Source organism: Artemia sp. Qi Xiang Cuo, chromosome 1 (genome assembly GCF_049724085.1).
Source record: "Artemia sp. Qi Xiang Cuo chromosome 1, ASM4972408v1, whole genome shotgun sequence".
NCBI classification, from domain to species: Eukaryota; Metazoa; Arthropoda; class Branchiopoda; order Anostraca; family Artemiidae; genus Artemia; species Artemia sp. Qi Xiang Cuo.
Window position 1 is genome coordinate 50,389,823 of NC_142794.1, and position 17,868 is coordinate 50,407,690.

General features: G+C 34.7%; 1 protein-coding gene across 1 annotated transcript in view; it reads left to right on the forward strand.

Annotated features, from left to right (window-relative positions):
• LOC148956437 (uncharacterized) overlaps positions 1 to 17,868 on the forward strand; it is a 570,204-nt gene that overhangs the window by 504,745 nt on the left and 47,591 nt on the right. Inside the window, 3 exon segments of the mRNA XM_089090886.1 lie at positions 11,961 to 12,281; positions 13,533 to 13,750; positions 14,946 to 16,221. Of these exon segments, the coding sequence (XP_088947012.1) occupies positions 11,961 to 12,281; positions 13,533 to 13,750; positions 14,946 to 16,221 (1,815 nt within the window).

The window sequence follows — 17,868 nt, forward strand, 5'->3', positions numbered from 1 at the left end:
CTACGTGAAAGTGTAGGCATAGAACCAGCTTTTGGATAGAAGTTAAAATGATATTATATTTTTCATGTTCCATGATCAGGGCCGTATTCAAGATTTTGTTTGTAGGGGGGGGGGGGTGTTTTAAGCAGATTTTTTCGGGGGGGGGGGCAAAAAACTTAAAAAGAAAATGTTTATATCCATTTTGCTGCGTTTTTACGAGTGAGACACACATTTTGGGTTCAAACCCCTTACTCCCCCTAGATACGGCCTTGTCCGTGATACCCTAAAACTAGAATAAACCGACTGATGAATTTTAAAACTTAGCTCTAATTTACTTCAGAGTTGTCAAACGTAAAGGTCATTTTCGAACTTCGCCAAGAATTAAAGCGAATCTCGTGACTGACGTATGACACATCCTTCGCGTAATAATTTGATTCTATGATTTGTCACAATCCTACCCCCAGCTGAGCGGAACTGTCGCTAAAGAAGACCTCTGCTGTTAGTTAGTGCTGATTTACTGGTGGAAAGTTATGATTTATTGAAAAACGTAAATGCTATAGTGAATACTTTGTTAAGTTTTGAAGTTATGTTGTTAAAATTACAAAGGTATTGGCATCCAGTCTGTATTGGAAAAGCCTGAATGATATTTTATTAATGTGACTGCTTACTTGCAAAAGTCACGTTTCTTTTAGCTGAGGAGCAACACTAGTTCTTTTGGTGCTTTTTTATTGTTACCAGTGTTCTATAGCTTGAAAAAGGTTTGAGATGCAAATTCAGAGTTTTTCCGATGTGGGTGTCATGAAATGATGAAGAAAATTTGGGTACTGTTCTATTAGCTGGGCAACACGCGAGACAGTCACACGAGAAAAACAAAGATCAAATAGGCATTACCCGGTAATTCCTATCTGACGCTGAATAAAAGAGTGGTTTCTCACTCATAGGAACAATATTTTTAACTTCAGTTTTTTGGGGTTTAGGTGGGAAAAGATACCTAGGTTAGGTTATGTATTTAATATATGCTACGCTTTACCCCCACCCCCTAATGTGTAAATATATAGCCGAAATTTGTTTCTAAACTATTATATTTCCATCATATTTTGTTTCATTTCATTAGCATTAACCAAACTTCACTTCTCGTGTGTTGCCCAGCTAATAGAACAGTACCAAAATTTGTTGCAAAGTTTGTAAAATTTATAGTTATTTTTCCGAAAAATTTCCTTTTCAAACCCCTAAATGGTGTGAAAAAATAAACAAAACAAAACTGTCCCAGCTCCGCAAATAAACTTATTTGGGATCATGCACATGTAAGGCCACACCCATGTAGAACAGAAAATTATCGGTAAATTTCTAGGTGGCACTATAATTTAGCTAGGATGAAAGTGAAAACATCATTTGATGCCTTTTTTATTCTCTTTCATAATACAGTAATCGCTTCTGTCACAAGTTTCATCTTGAGCCCTTAAAGGGGCCCCGAAAGTATTTTATATGAATTATGATAAAGCATCAAATGATGTTTTCACTTTCATCCTAGCTAAATTATATGGCCCACTGCAAATTTACCATGAACTTTACCCACCTCCCACCCCATTATGTGCAAACATATACCCTGAATTGGGATATACTCTGAATTGTCGACGGCAAAGTTTCGAATCGCAAATTCAGCGCTATTTTTGTCGACGGCATTTGAAAAACTTGAAACGGTAGGAAAACGGTTTGAATTGAAAAATCCAATATTTTGTAGGTTAGGTTATAGCTTCTTTGTGTGGTTACAAAAATGACATAGCTTCGGGGCCCCTTTAAGGGCTCAAGATGCAATTTGTGACAGAAGCGATTATTGTATTATGAAAGAGTATAAAAAAGGCATCAAATGATGTTTTCACTTTCATCCTAGCTAAATTATAGTACTACCTAGAAATTTACCAAACTATCTCTTCAAAAACTCCAAATCACAGTTCTGTATTTCTTTTAGATTTTCATTAAATAATTCTAGACAAGTGGGTCTAGAAATCTTTTTTTCTTTAATCAGATTTTTGATTTTACTCGAGGTTTCTGAATTATGGGTGTGCGTTAACTGAACCCCTGTTTAATGAATCATGTTCAACTCAATCCATTTAACTGAACTGTTGTTTAACTGAATCCCCGTTATACTCAACACGTGTGCGATTCAAGCCACCTTGACCTCAACCCCCGTACAACTCAACCTTGTTCATCTCAACCCTTATTCACTTCAGCCACCGTACAATTCAAGCCTTATTTAACTCAACCCGACATAACGCTTCTCCCGTTAAATTCAAACACATTTAACTCAACTCTCATGCAATTCTGCCCCTGTTCGATTAAACCATGTTTGACTTAACCCCTTTGCAGCAACCGTGGAACTGAAGTGTTTTCGGGCCGTGGACATGAAAAGTTTTGCTAATTTCTAATATGTAAAACAGAAGGATATATTGTTTTTTTTAGAGGGGGAAGAGGAATAATTTTGCAATAAAACAGCATAAAAATACTTACATAAGAACTAACCAGTACATAAAGACAATTCCTTTCGATCCAACTTTTATCACTTCCGACAAAATGGGCAAAATTAAATTTTCTAGGTATATTATAAATCTAAGGAGGGTGAGCTGAATGAAGTTGATTTAAGTAGAGTTTTAGTCGAATAGGGATAGGTTAAGTGGAATTCGGGTAGCATGAGGATTGAGTTAAATGAGGGCCGAATTGCAGGAGGTTTGAGTTGCACAAGAGTTTAATTTAATTTTGATGACTTAAATGAGGGTTAAATTAAACATGGTTTAATTTAATGTGGGTTAATTTGTATGGGGGCTTAGTTGAGCATGATTAAGCTGCACGAGGGTTGAGTTAGATGAGAGTCGAATTATACGGAGGATGAGTTGAATGGAGAGGGTGAGTTAAACAGGTGTTGAGTTAAATGGGGCTGAATTAGATGAGAGTTGAATTAAACGGGGTTTGAGTTGAATGAGTGTTGAGTTGCATTGGAGTTTAGTTGAACCGGGTTGAGTTGAATGAAGGTTGAGTTACATGAGGGTTGAGCATTCAATGAGGATTTCAATGAGGAGTTTGAGTATTATAAAAAATTAATCTCTTGGTCCATAGACTATCTAAGATTTTTTGGTGATATTAATAGATTAGACCAGAATTAATTGATTCATAAATGAACTCCGACGGCTCACTAAAAAATAAACCAAACGTCGAAAGAATAGCTTATGAAAATGTGCCACTCCCATCGAAAGACAAAATTCTTGTTCTTATTCTAAAATATACAGAAGCCAAATTGCTCAGTCGCGATATCTTCGAAGAAAATTTAGCTTTTCCCTTTTGTTTCGGTCTTGAAATCAAGATGCAGTTTATATAGGCTAAGTTTTACCATTAAAAAACAGCTTAGATCATACAATGTAAAGTATTTTTATTTGTTGGCAGCACTGCAGGTGTACCAAAATTTAAATTTAAATTGCAATGCACATGTGCACATCTTTTCTGTCCTCCCGTTTCTGTAGAAATTGTTTATGTAGAATTGAATATTCGGGTTTAAATCTAAATTTAACGTTTTTTGCTAATCGAGAAAGCTTTTTAGCTAGAGATATGAATCTACTAGTTCAGTGCAAATGGCCGAGGGAACTTGTTTTCAATAGGGCCGTTTTTTCACACATCAATGTGCTAAGATCTTACATCTTTTGTCAGAAAACACTTAAAAGTAAAATATTTGGGTAAAGTTCTACGGAATCATATTATTGAGTTAGGAATAAAGTGAATACACCATTCCACACCTATCAAGATACTGATTTCTTATGAATTTGAAAAATATATGTGGGGGGTTTGGTAAACTTTCAGGAATGAATCTAGAGCCCTAAAAGGTTGTGAGAATATGTTAACAGTCTCAATCTTCACCCCCTCTCCTTGACTTAGCCCAATTGTCAATTACCTTCCTAGGACCATTAAGGGGTAGGCTAAATATTTACCAAATCATATTATTGAGTAACAACTAAAGTGAATATACCATTCAGTCCCTTTTTTTATGCTGATTACGAATATAATAATCATTTCTATCGGAAATGAATTTCCCCCCCCCCTCCTTATATATACCAATTCAGGGTATATATTTCAATATTAGGGGGGTGAGGGCAAATTTTATTTCTGATTTAAATGGGAGGTAAGTTTAAAATTCTTCCCCCCCTTAATGTTGGAATATATACCCTGTTTTGGTATATATAGGGGGGGGGGGCTAAAATTAATTTCCAATAGAAATGGTTATTATATTTGTAATCAGATAAAAAAGGCATTGAATGGTATATTCACTTTATTTGTAAGTCAATAATATGATTTGGTAAATATTTACCCATTAAGGTTCTAACAGAAAGGAAGAGGCAGAGCTGGGATCCTTATTAGACTCTAATTTCATTTTCATTCAAACTCCTTGAAGTTTTATTAGCATATTCATAGTGGTTAGGCAATCCTACAGGATCCATGCAAACAACAAAAAGAGTACCACTAGATTCTTTAATTCATGATAGTTTCAAATATTATGGCTGCTTTTCTGACAATGCACACCCTCCCCTGATGGTCCCAGATATAGGCCTAGTTATATATAAAACTTACAGCAAACAATGCAGTTCTTACTTTTTAGTAGCCTATGCAAAATATTGCTAGGCTATTAGTCAAATTATCATGTTTACTTCCACTGTTATCAACTTTTAAAATTAGTTCCAATGAATATTTTATTTAAATTCCATTGTAGCCTAATTGACTTGGACTAAACTAAATTTCATCAAGTATAAGACTAGAGAAGCCTGTTTGAACAAATAATCTATGGTGTGTCATGAGATTCATATGAATAGAGAATCTGTAGCTTTTCTTCTACCATTTAAAATGCTTGTCTTGTATTATAATGAATTTTTTATTAAAAGCCAACTTGTCTTACCTCAGAATCCAATTTGTTGCTATCAGAAATCTTTCACATAAATTCAACCTTCATGGTGCAGAGGAATCAGAGATTTTTTTCTGAAATTGAAAAATTAGAGATAAAAATAATGCTTTTAGGCCACCATTTTCTAGTAAGGGGTTTCTTAGACTAGTTTTTTTTTTTTTTTGGGGGGGTTTCAATTCCCAATGTGCAAGTATTTCATAACAACATTGAATGGCTTATTGTCTGAAATGTAGGCTGTGACTTCTCCAGTATTTTGTTTTTTTATTAGAGTAACTCTTCTTTTCAGCTATCAATTTTCTTTTCATCTTCTTTTATACTAAACACAATTAATTTCTGTTAAGGCAAAATATATCTGTTAACCAGTTGTACACCCTCTAAGCATTTCTATTGGGGAAATATAGTTCTGAATTGTCTGGCAAGAGACAATAATAGATTTTGGCCAATGCTATTTTTTTTATTGTCACATAGAAAGAGTAACCATAAATATTGTCTCAGCTAGCTGAAACAATAAAAACAGTTCCTACAAAAAAGAGTGTGAATGGATTGAACAAATTCAGAAGATAGTGTTAGATATAGCAAAACCACAAAATTCACATAGAGTGTAGTTTCCTGCAGCTAGACTTTCAGAATATACACAAATTGTCTGCCTTTTGCCGTTGGAGTTGTTTACAATACATTAAATAAATTGCCAAAGATTATGCTTTTTGGCCATCCACTTGGTGCCAAAACAAAAGCAGGCTGCAACCAAAAGAGGTGGGTAAAGGTCATAAGGAAGTATCTACAGGAACATGAAACTTGATTGGAGGGGATCCTACAAAAAAGAGTGTGAATGGATTGAACAAATTCAGAAGATAGTATTAGATATAGCAAAACCACAAAAGTCACACAGTGTAGTTTCCTGCAGCTAGACTTTCAGAATATACACAAATTGTCTGCCTTTTGCCGTTGGAGTTGTTTAGCCAGGTGTGATTTATACAGTATAGAGCAAATGCATGGGCTTTCTTCTAAACTGATCAATTTTTGAAGCAGTAGAGATATTGTGTTAGTTCTTTCTTGAGATGAGATTCAAAAGCTATAACTTTTTCTAGAGAAATCAATTGACCTACAGCAGATAATCTTTTCCTTACTGCAATATCAGGGAAATTGTTCTTTTTGACAAATTTTTCATAAGAATTTCAACCCTTATGGAGGCTCCTGATGCCCTGGCATCCCTCCAGCTGTAATCCCTTAGAGGAAAGCAGCAAATGTTGTTAAGTGTATTGACGCCATTCAATATATTAAATAAATTGCCAAAGACCATGCTTTTTGGCCATCCACTTGGTGCCAAAACAAAAGCAGGCTGCAACCAAAAGAGGTGGGTAAAGGCCATAAGGAAGTATCTACAGGAACATGAAACTTCATTGGAGGGGATAATGATGAGCTTTGAATAATTGGGGCGGAGAAGAAGCATGTTTATCTGTGTGGACCACAAGTGGCTTAGTACTACAGCAAGTTGAGTGTAGTTCCAGCAATATTATGAGTAGTCCCCAAAGCCGCGCCGAAACAAAAATGGACATCAGTGGATACAATTGCAGTGGCGCGCCGCCGGCGGTGCCAATTTTTTTTAGGTGGCGCACCGCCGAAAAACTATTGGCGGCGCGCCATCAATTGATTGGTGTTTGTTCTATATTTAAAGTTTTTTTGGCTACTTTTAAAAAGTTTTGGAATTTTTATCGGTATCAATTTTTATTGGAATTTGGTCCACAATTTCTTTTTAGCTTCATTACCATGATCAAACCTCAGACAAAATAAGGACAAGATATCAATCTTAACTTCTCAAAAACATACTTTTAATCTAAATAATCGACAATGAGACCTTAAATTGCCTTATAATTGAATGAGTCCAACAAAATAGATAATTTGAAACTTAATACAGATTAAGCTCTAAAACTTGAATTAAATAAATTTCCTTGCACCATAAATCCATGGCTAATTTATGGAACATCAATGGAATCTGATGTATATATCTTACTTTATGTTCGAATTTCCTAGTCTTGAAACCTGCATTCTACCTTTTGACTACCCTACCCATCAACCCCTCACTTTCTACGCTACAGAAGCTGTTATTTCTCATTGCTTCAAGATAGAATCCTCTCAAGTGATAAAATAAAAGTTTTAAAATTAAATAAATGAAAGAGCTTTTTTTGTCCTTCCCATCTCAGCAATTAAGGTAGTGTGGTCGTGGACGTAATTGAACATGGCGGGTAAGCATATCAAACAATCAAAGTTATACTTTAGCGTTTAGGATTTAATATTTGATTTTTGATTTTTTTTTTTTTTGACATAGCCAATTTTCAGAAAGTTAGCATGGCGTTTTTTTAACAGCAGTTCGTTCCCAGGTGTAAGAAGAAAAAGAAGCAACATTTTGCAAATAAAAGCTTTTATATAAAAAGAGGCAACATCTTATAGAGAAAATCATTCTTTATAATTATATTATTTAATGTATTAAATTTTTAATTCTGGCTTTAAATTTCAGAATTTAATTTGAATTGACCTGATTTGTCAATTCTCAGGCAGTTTAAGGATCCTGAAATAAAAATTCAAAACAATTTGAACACTAGAAATGAACTCTAGTACTTTCCTTTAAAGCTTTGACGAGTTTGCAGTTATCATGTATAAAAATAAACTTGTTGACAGGTGTGGAGCCAACATAGAACGCATAGCAGTGACAATTAGTCCTGCATCACTGAAAACCCTTTCTGCTGCAGCACTTGTTGCCTGCAACGATATAACTTTTCTTGCCAAAGCTGCAATCCATGACAGCTAAATAGAATATATTTTTCAGAAGGTAAAGGTTTGATTCATTGCATCAACTAGGACAGGATCATCTCCTGGCAAAGGCTGCCAAGGCCAGATATAAATTGACTTGACGCAAAATCACATCATTATTTTCATCCTGTTCTGCATCATTCCTCTCACACATTTATCTGATCAAGCAGTCTCCTTTCTTATATATGATCATGTGGAGATTTAGAGTTTCTGGTCTTCTGAGAAACACATTTAGCCATATTCACACAACTGATTGGGGTTGCTGATCCACCGAAAGCACCGGAGATTACAGCCTCCCCTTCAAGCTTTTCGAGGGCCATCTCCTCTAAAGAATTTCTACTGGACTAAAATTCTTACTACAAGTTGAACTGAAGGAGCCTGAATAAGCATGGATACTGTTTCTGTTTTCTGTTTTCTGTTCTGTTTTTAAAGTACCTGTTTCTGTTCTGTTCATGCAAAAAAACAGAAACAGATGACCTGTTTTTTATTTACCTGTTCTGTTTTGTTTCTGTTTTTTATAATAGCTATTTCGTCCTGTTTCTGTTTTTTTTCTACCTGTTTTTCTTCTATTTTGATTCTGTTTATGTGATTCGAGAATGAGATATTTGAGAATTTCAAACTTACAAAATGTTGTTTTATGTCATAAATTGAAATTAGGAAGAAGCGTGATTACGCATCATTTGATTTTTAGAATTGGAACGTCAGTAAAATGATGGAACTTAGTCTATCAAACATATCAAATAGTGCTGCTATTGCTTCAGCTAGGCAGAATTAGGGACTGGGAATCAGATGATAGTAGGTATTTGCTTAAATGTTAGCGGTGGAGGATCTAGGAGTACCCCACTCTACCCTCCAAAATTTTCTCTGGTGCCCTCATTCCTTTTTTCACTTTTTTTTTTAGAATAAATTTGTCAATCTGGTCAATTATTGGCACCTTTTTCACATTCGCTCCCCCCAAGATTTTGCGCATTGACCCCCTTGTCTCATTAGGCCTTTCCAGAGATGTCGCTCTAGATCTGCCCCTGAATGTTAGTACGGTAAAGGTGCAGTTTAATTCCACTAAAACAACGTTTATCTTACTGTACATTATTCCGTCAATTGAGCAGGAAAGTTGCACAGGCACTGTCCAGGAGAAGCAGGATACAAACAAATCACATATTACTGTATATGTTTCTAGGATTATAGAGAACTAGCATTGTACTGAAAACACAACATGATGTAGGAGTTTTGGTACAGTAAAAGCAAACCAATTAAGGACACTTTTTACAGAATAAAAATAAAGTATTTTAGGATTGTTGCTTTATTTTTTTTCGTTTAATTTTGTATCACTTCTGCACAATGGCTCAGTTCAATGACTGGCTCTCGTTTTGGTTTTGAAAAGGACATGTCATGATTAGTTTGTAGACAAGTTCGAAGTAATTGTGTTTTCAGTAAAGTGCTAGTTTTCTATAATCCTAGAAACATAGGGAAACATAATTAGTTGATCTATTTGTACTAGTTTTATTGATATATGTTAGATAGGCTGTGAAGTAATAGTTTTTGTCCGTTTTAGTTTCAATTTCGCTCTTTACTTCCCTCGGAAAACTTTGTTTTTTCAAAATTAATATTTGATAAGCCAGATACGAAACAGCTTATTTAAAATTCAAAAGGGGGCTTGAAAGCACCATCCTGGGGAAACATCCATCATCACATAAATGTTGATGCCAGAAAAAAAAAGTTAAACAGAAGGCTGGTGAACATTATTCAGACGGCCTTTCTCTTACTTTTTCTGCAGTTTCCGAAACTGAAAATACTTTTGCTGAAGAATTTGACTAAACTGATGTAGTGTCTACGGAAGAGGGTGGTGAAACTGATGGAGAAGAACAAAGGGGAGCTGGGAGTCTGTCAGAAAAAAAGGTTGCAGCCCAGACTATCCGATGACCTGTTAGACTTGCTCAAACATTGATAAAACTGCGAAAATTATATAGAAAACTAAAAGTTTCCACTGGCCAGCATGGTAACATTAAAAGATGTTGCAAAGAAAGTGGCCTTCATTCTCATATCCGTCTTGACGTAAAAGTGCGATGGAATAGCACATTGGAAACGATTGAGTCTACATTACAACTTAGGGAGCGTGGAAAAAGTTTTTGCATTTGATAAATGCAACAATTCTATTAGTAGTCTCTGGTTTATGTCTAATAGCTGGACTGTACTATAAGCTGCTATTACTATACTTTCAACCAATTACAATACCACTGTAATGATAAGTGCTTCTTCATATCCAACTGGCAGTCGAGCACAATTAATCTTAGAAGTGCTTGAGCTCTGTTGTAATACTAGAGCCGGTAATAGTCCCATTTTGCACCCCTCAAAGAATTCATAATCGTGGGTTTAAAAAGGAATTTATGACAAGCCTTCATTTTGAAATTAATCTTTTCCAAAAGGCAGCTTATCTGGATCCTTCAACATTTGAAAGGTCTTTACGTGGGGATTGTTCTCTGGTCTCTCAATCTTTGACACCATTATTGTAGGACACATTAAGTAATGGTGCAGATACTGCAAGAGAGGCCACCCCAACTTGCCTTTGAACTGCTGAAGTCCTTGAGTCTATGGTAGAGTCCGACGAGGAAAGCTGATTCCAGTCGTTTTGGATACAATAGATTTCAAAATTGTTAGACGCTCCTGTAGTGTTAGCAACTCTGCGGTAAATGCCTTAGAATCATTTGAGGAGAAACTGCTAGTCTATCTTTTAGAGAGTTGTGGAGCGTTCCCGTGAGAATTTTCTTCTTCATTAATTCACCTAAATACAGCAGTGCGAATCTATATAAATCCGGGGGGGGGGGAGAGGAGTAAATTTTTCTTATATTACACCTTTGCAATATTGGTAGATCCAGATTTTCTCAGGGGGGGGGGGGGTGGGCTTGGCTAAGAAATAAATTTAGTATTCTTGGATTGTGTAATTATAGTTAGTTATAATTGAGGGTGTCACCTTTTTTTGGGGGGGGGGGGCTACGCAAAAAAAAACTCAGAATAAGCATAACAAATTTGTTTATATCCATTTTTGTTACGTCACGAGTCAGACAAGCATTTCTGGGGGCAGGGGGTTTAAGCCCCCCCCCCCCCTGGGTACGGCCTTGGGTGTCACTACCCCTTCTCAGGAATATGAAGCTGAATGTGCAGGAATGTGAAGCTGTCAAATTTATTCAGTAATGCAATGCTGAGGGTTTACATTTTAAAAACTCATGAAAGACAGAGGCTTCTTATGTTAGATAAACATTTTAGAAATTAGAAAATTCTATCTCTAAAGTTAGTGGATTTACCATCATGAAAAGCTTTATTTTTACAAATTTTGAATTTCCATATGTGAAAATCTTTATATTCTCCATAATCTCTATTTTTTAAGTATATACTTGAACTCTATATTGAGTGGAACTATTTTAAAAGTAAAATCAAGCTTTTTTCAAAGCAGCAATATCTGTAGATTCAGTACTGAATCTGTGATATCACATAGTTGGTCTCTATTTTGTGTTCCTTGAAAACTTTAGGAGATATTGGTTTTCCAATAAGTGTAAGGGCTGCTCCAACTGTAACAATGTTTCATGACCTGTAGGTAATTTTGTATTACGACTGTTGAAAGATACCAACATTTTACAGTAATTTGATCATAGGCAGCGCTATTAAGTTATGCCCTGAGGGCATATAAGAACGATGTTGGCACAATTTTTCTTTTAATTAATTATGACAAAGGCTGACACTTGTTAAGTGTTTTAAAACCAAGGGTCAGGTGGAACATGGTATAATAATTAACTGTAGGGATTTAATTAAATTCATTAAATCATCCCATAAGAAACTGGATATGTTTTTTCGGTTTTTCTTACTTTTTCATTCTGACAGTTGTAATAATATAATGAACTATTATTTTTGTGCATTTAAGATTCCACACTCTTTATTATTGTTGTTGATTAGTACCTTAATTTGCTAGAAGCATATTGAGGCAACACCTGTAGACCTGATAATTTTGACATTTAGAAAATAGAGTAATGTAATGTAATCTGGTGTATTGTTTTTAGTAGCTCCTCTTTTCTCATTCTGATCAGTCCTCAGAAGCTGGTCAGCTAATTTTTGTGACTCTTCACTCCAGGACCTTAAAATCAGTAACTATCACTGATTTCTAACCTTAGAACTCAACTATGTATAGCTGCCCATTAGGCTATTCTCAGATTTTACTAATATTACTGACCAATCTGTATTTTAGGCAATCCTTGTCCGTTGTCCAGAAGGAGAATCTTTGATTTCCAAAACGGAAGATTGTGCATCACAGTTAGAATCAAACCTTGATCCAGAACAGAATAAAGTTTTATGTGAGCAAACCAATGCTCTTAGAGAACGTCTTTCGAGCTCACAGTCAGGGCTTTCCACTTGGAGAGACTTCTTGAAGAGGCTGATTATCATGTACTCATCTTTGAACTTACACTGTGAGGAAATACAGCAGGCTTACCAACCAATAATAAAAGATCTTGGTGTGGAATTGCCTTCCACAATGGAAGAACTAATCAAAACTGAAGCTGTTCTTGAGGTATGTAATACTGCCATTGTTATTTTTAACTACTAATACTTACATTGATTCAGATCATATGCAATGTTTATTCCAAAACTAATAAGATTGGCCACTGTGCAGCGTTTCAGGGGCACCAGAAAAATACACATATTTAGGCATAAAATGACAGACAAGAAACAGTCATTCTTAAATTGTAGACTCTTTATTCATCATAAAAATTTGCTGGTGCTCTCTTTTAAAATTTTGTTTCTGCACAATGCTTTATCGTGATAATTTATATAGTTGTAAAATAGCAGACTAAGGTTTAGACAACTTTTTGTTCTCTAATCGACATATTGATGTAATCATAAATACATAGGCTACTAAACAAAGTCAAAATACACCGGGACCAGGGAGAAAAGGGGGCTGATCACCCTTTTTTCCTCTCCAGATCTGTCATTTGCCTTACAGCATGATACGCTTATACCTCTTTCTTTAATTTTTTTTATTTTAAATCATCTTTACAAATGTGTCTCTATTGGAAAGATAAACAGGCCCCATGCAGTATGAAATTGGTTGTAATGAAAAGAAACAAACCAGTAAAAGTCATCGAATGGAGAAGCAACAGTACATCGGGATCTTCCATAGGAATAGCAGATGTCTTAACGAACTCACGTTCAGTGTTTTATTAAGTCTTCCTAAAGTTAGTGTTTTTCTGTTATTTTAGCCTGCCTACGCACAGAGGAAGGGGCCCAAGATTTGACCCGAGGTGCCGGTCCCAGGTAAAATTGAATACTTGTCGCCTAATAAGGAAGTTTAAAACATTTCCGAGTTCCCTGGAAAAATAACCTCTGCTATCTCTTGCTGGAAATTTTTAGTTTTGTATCTATGTTTTGCAGCTATTAATTTACTTTTAAGTGCATTTTCTTCTGTTTCTCAGCTCTGATTGGCAATAGACAATGGCCTTTTAGGAGATCTCTTGTACTTTTCGAACAATGTAAGTGCGTTGACTGTGATATGTAGGCATACAGTAAATAAATCTGATTCCTCCTTTATATGCCTGTATCTAAAGAAATTTGCTAGCTCCAAAAAATTTGCGTATATGGTCATTAATATTTAAAATTTAAAGCTTTCCTGAAATTTATGCAAAGCTTATTAAGTGCATAGTGTTCTTCGGTTGTGAACACTTATTTAAAGATGACATTTTTTAGTCAAATGTGATCAAATTAATGTCACATTTGTTGTAAATATTTTGTGTGCATTGAAGTGATTTACTCTCTTATACAACAGGGCCATTTGCAAACTTTGAAGGCAGCAACAGTGGACATTTCCTCTTGCGAAACGACATCTAAAGCGATTTGTTCAGCTGCTGGACCAGTTGACTCGCGTGTTGCATCACAGAAGGTATGGCTATTGAGTCATCAAAGGGACGAGCTAGAAAATCAAATTTTAAATCTTCTGTATAGAATTAATGAGCGAAAAGAACTGGAGTCGCGGTTTAAGACAAGGTAATATAACTTAATTCACCTAAGCCATGGTTTTATGCTTTTACTGAAAATATCTAATAACAATTTTAGCCTTTTCTGGTCTAGCAGTATATTATTTAAGCCTTTTGAAGGAATGTTGGCCGTTAAGGTTGTCCTGAGACTCTTATTTTTGCTTTAAAGCTTAATGATGTACTTTATATTAATTTGTTGTAAATAGTTGTGCATATTCTGGTACTGCAAAGAATGCAAGTATTAGTTTGAAAATAAATTTGTTATCTTGTATGCTTGGGGAGGATATATTGACGTGGATAAGCATTTAACAAGTGAGTGTGATTAAACATTCAACATTTCACATCTTAGTTTTTATATTTATCTGACTTTTTATTTTTTACTTTTCTTACTTACTTGGATTACATTTTCTGTATTATCTGGGTTTTTTATTTTATTTAGTGGTATTTTGCTTGTGGAAATTTTTTCTGGGAAACAACTAGTAATTTTTGTATTTTTAATTGTTTGTAAAAACTTATATTCAGTTTTTGAAAACAAGTTTAGTATTGACTTTTAATGCAGCTCCCGGCTTTTTTTTAATTTTTACCCATGGAGTTGGATTGCTACCGTATTTCTAAGAATTTTTGGCATCGTAGTTTAGCATCGTAGTAGCATCGTAATTTGATTCTATATATTTTAACATATAGTGGTAATGAATTTTAACTGCAATAATAACGAACGTAATTTTGTTGAGAAAAGTAGACTATGCATCTATGAATGAGCTATTTTATTCTTGGCAACTGCTTTAACGGTCCATAAAATTACAGCCATGACTAACTTAGTTTTACTTGCTCTACTAATATATATTCCTCTTTTTAGGCTATTCAAAAAAAAAAAAAGAAAATGTATTCTTTTTGAGTTAATTTTATAAAATTTGTAGGTGCACACTGCCCGTCCTCTATGGGGAGGGATGGGTAGGAAGATTTTCCCATGACCATCTGAAGTATTAAAAATGAGATTTTAGACAAGGCTTTCGAATTAGCTTAGAGAAATTCCTCTGTACCCTATCCCCAGCCGTCTATGTGCTGAAAAAGGATGATAAATGTTGAAAATAATATTGAAAATAGAACAAAGAAGTGTGCAATTCATTTGTCAAATTTTATTACTTGCTTTAATGTGCAAATATTAGCAATAATAAAAGTAAATAATAGTGACTTTCCATTTTCAGGTTGGATAAGTTTCAATTGTGGCTTCAGTCTTTTGAAACTCGCTTGAATTCAGGTATTTACACGTTGAACCTAACAGATTTAATCCAGTCGTACACCTTGACATTGTGCAGTGAACTAAACTCAAAAGAGTCGGAATTGTCTGATCTACAGTCTCAAGCTAAGCACGTTGCTGATTTGCTAAGCATCAATGTTAGTGATTGCCCTGCAGTGAAAGATGCCAATAGGGCTTATAACCAGTACTCACAACTAAGACAACTATGGAGTTTAAGGATAAACAAGTTAAAAGAGATTGAGTCTGCACTGCCTACTATCCAAAACCAGTACACGTCGCTACTTGTATGGCTGGATCGAATGGAATTGTGTGTATTTAGTCCTTTCAAGCTTATTGACTTTTCTGATGAAGAAGTTGAAAATAGTATTTGTGAAGTTACTGCTTTGGAAAGAGATATCATTGGCAAAGGTGAATCTATTGACTTATTATTAAGACTTTCAAAAACAGCTTTAAATGATAATGAGTTCAGTTTAAAAGATTTGGACGAAATATATTCCATAGCTAAGTCAGTTGAAGAGCGATGGATTGTGCTCTGTGATCTTATAAAGCTTAAAAAAGAAAATATTCTATCTGTTAGACCACTGTGGCAGCAATATAAAGATTGTTGCAACAAATTGAACGTTTTACTTTTAGAGAATGAGCATGTCATTGAAGAAGCACGTTCCACTGACTTTAGTTCAAACTCTGTCCAAAATATTGAGGCTGGAATGAACAAGCTAAAAGAAATAGCTCAAAATCTTCAATCTAATGACCTTCTAAATCAACTTCAAGATCTGTACCTGACTATTGCAAGAGAATCAAAACTTGATCGGTCTGGAAAAATATCAATCTTAAAAATGAAAGCAATAAAGGATGTTGATGATCAAAAATCTTCCATCCGCGAACTTTTACAGAACGCTGAAGAATTAATACATTCAAGACGTGAACTGGATAGACATTTTGAACAAGTAATGCTCTGGCTGATCCAAGCGAAAGCTCAAATTTCTAGAGTTCAATCAATGCCTAAAGATGAGGCAAAATATACACTTCTTCAAATTCAGAATCAATGGGATGGTCTGATGTCTGTAAGGGAAGAAGTTGATAGACAATGTCAGCTATTATTGACAAATTGCACTGAAAACGCTGCAGAATGCCTTAAGAAGCAATTGAGGGAATATGAAGATGGCATTGAAGAGTTTTTAGTCAGTCTTAAGACGGTCCATTCAACGGCTGCCTCTGAGCCGGTATGAAACTCAGCTATTTCTAATTTTTTCTTAATTTATAGTTCATTTTTTTCCCTAATTCTGTCATATTTTCTATTCTGATTGTAAACCTATATACTTATCATAGAAGTGAAGGCAGCTTAAATATTTTGGAGGCAAGTTAAATAATCATTTGTTCTTTAACTTGAGTTTAGACATAATTTCTTTTATCTTCACCTGAAAACGAATAAAAAATACACTGAAAAACTATATTAAAAATAGGGAGTAGCAGTACTAATATCTGACGCGAGCAAAAACTTTCAGGTAGTAAGTCAAATTTACCACCAAATAGAAATTATCACAAACAAGGGTTAAGATTAAAAAAAAATTTGATTCTTATTCCTTTTTCAAATCATTTACATGTATATTTGGTATTTACTAACGGTAGGAATATTAGTATTATTTGTTTTTAAAATGTTTGAAGTGATGGGACAATACTACAGTTGTTCCTAATTCTGAAACCCATTTCACCGCACTGTCGCTTCTAATTCTTACTCTGATTGAATTTGCTATATTATCAGCCCCCTCTTAATAAAGGGCGCTTCATTTGTCAAAATAAGTCGTATCTTTTGTTTAAATCATTGTTTATTTGTTTAACTTCTGTTTCTTTTTCTCTTTATTAGAATACATACATTTTGCATTTTCACCTCACATTCGGTCTCAATTTTACTTTCTAACTTTTATCAATTTTCATGCTTACATGCTTAATAGTATTTGAAAAATAAATTACTCACCTCTGGCAGCAATCACAGACAGAAATATAAAAATCCATGTATCGCATGAAAAAATGCAGGAAGAGAGAACTTGCGGGAAGGGAGAAAAATCGGATAAAGAGCAAGGAAATGGCGATGTGAAGTAGGAGTTGACCAGGAAGGAAAATCACAAATTAACCAAGGGGCTGCAATTAGATTAGGCTTTAATAAAATAAAAACAAAGAAGAAAATATTAGGGGGTAAAATATGCTTGAGCCTTGAAGAAACAAAAGCATATTTTAGGCTAACATTGGTTGGAATGGAATTTCAGTGTGTGTTAGATGGCACGATGCTAAATTCAAAGTTGCTTAAAGTAATCCTAGGGCAATTTAAAAAGTAACATACGTGGGAATATGATATAATTGTCAACCATTAGCGGGGTTTGAAGTCCTATGATTACACCAGTTTAGTCGATATGCATGGTTTTGTTCATGCATGGTTTTGGTGAATTCACACTAAGAATAACTTTATAAAAAACAAGGTTTAACTCCCTCAAACAAATGTCATAAAAAGAGTAATATGAATGTGTTTTGGAAATATTTCCCAAGCATATATTCCCTCTAAATATGACGTAGATAATTTCGGAGATCACTCTGCCTTTCCATGACGATAAATAAAAGTTCAAATAGGGATAAAATCCTTTTAGTAGACAATGTTTCACAAACAGTGATAGAAATTCACAAAAATACCAGATATTTCGGTCACATATGCAGTGACTGTCATCAGTAGTAAAAGTTTTACTACTGATGACGGTCGATGCATATGTGACCGAAATATCTAGTATTTTTGTGAAATTTATCACTGTTCGTGAAATTTATCACTGTCTATTGAAAGGATTTTATCCCTATTTGAACTTTTGTTTATATATTCCCTCTTA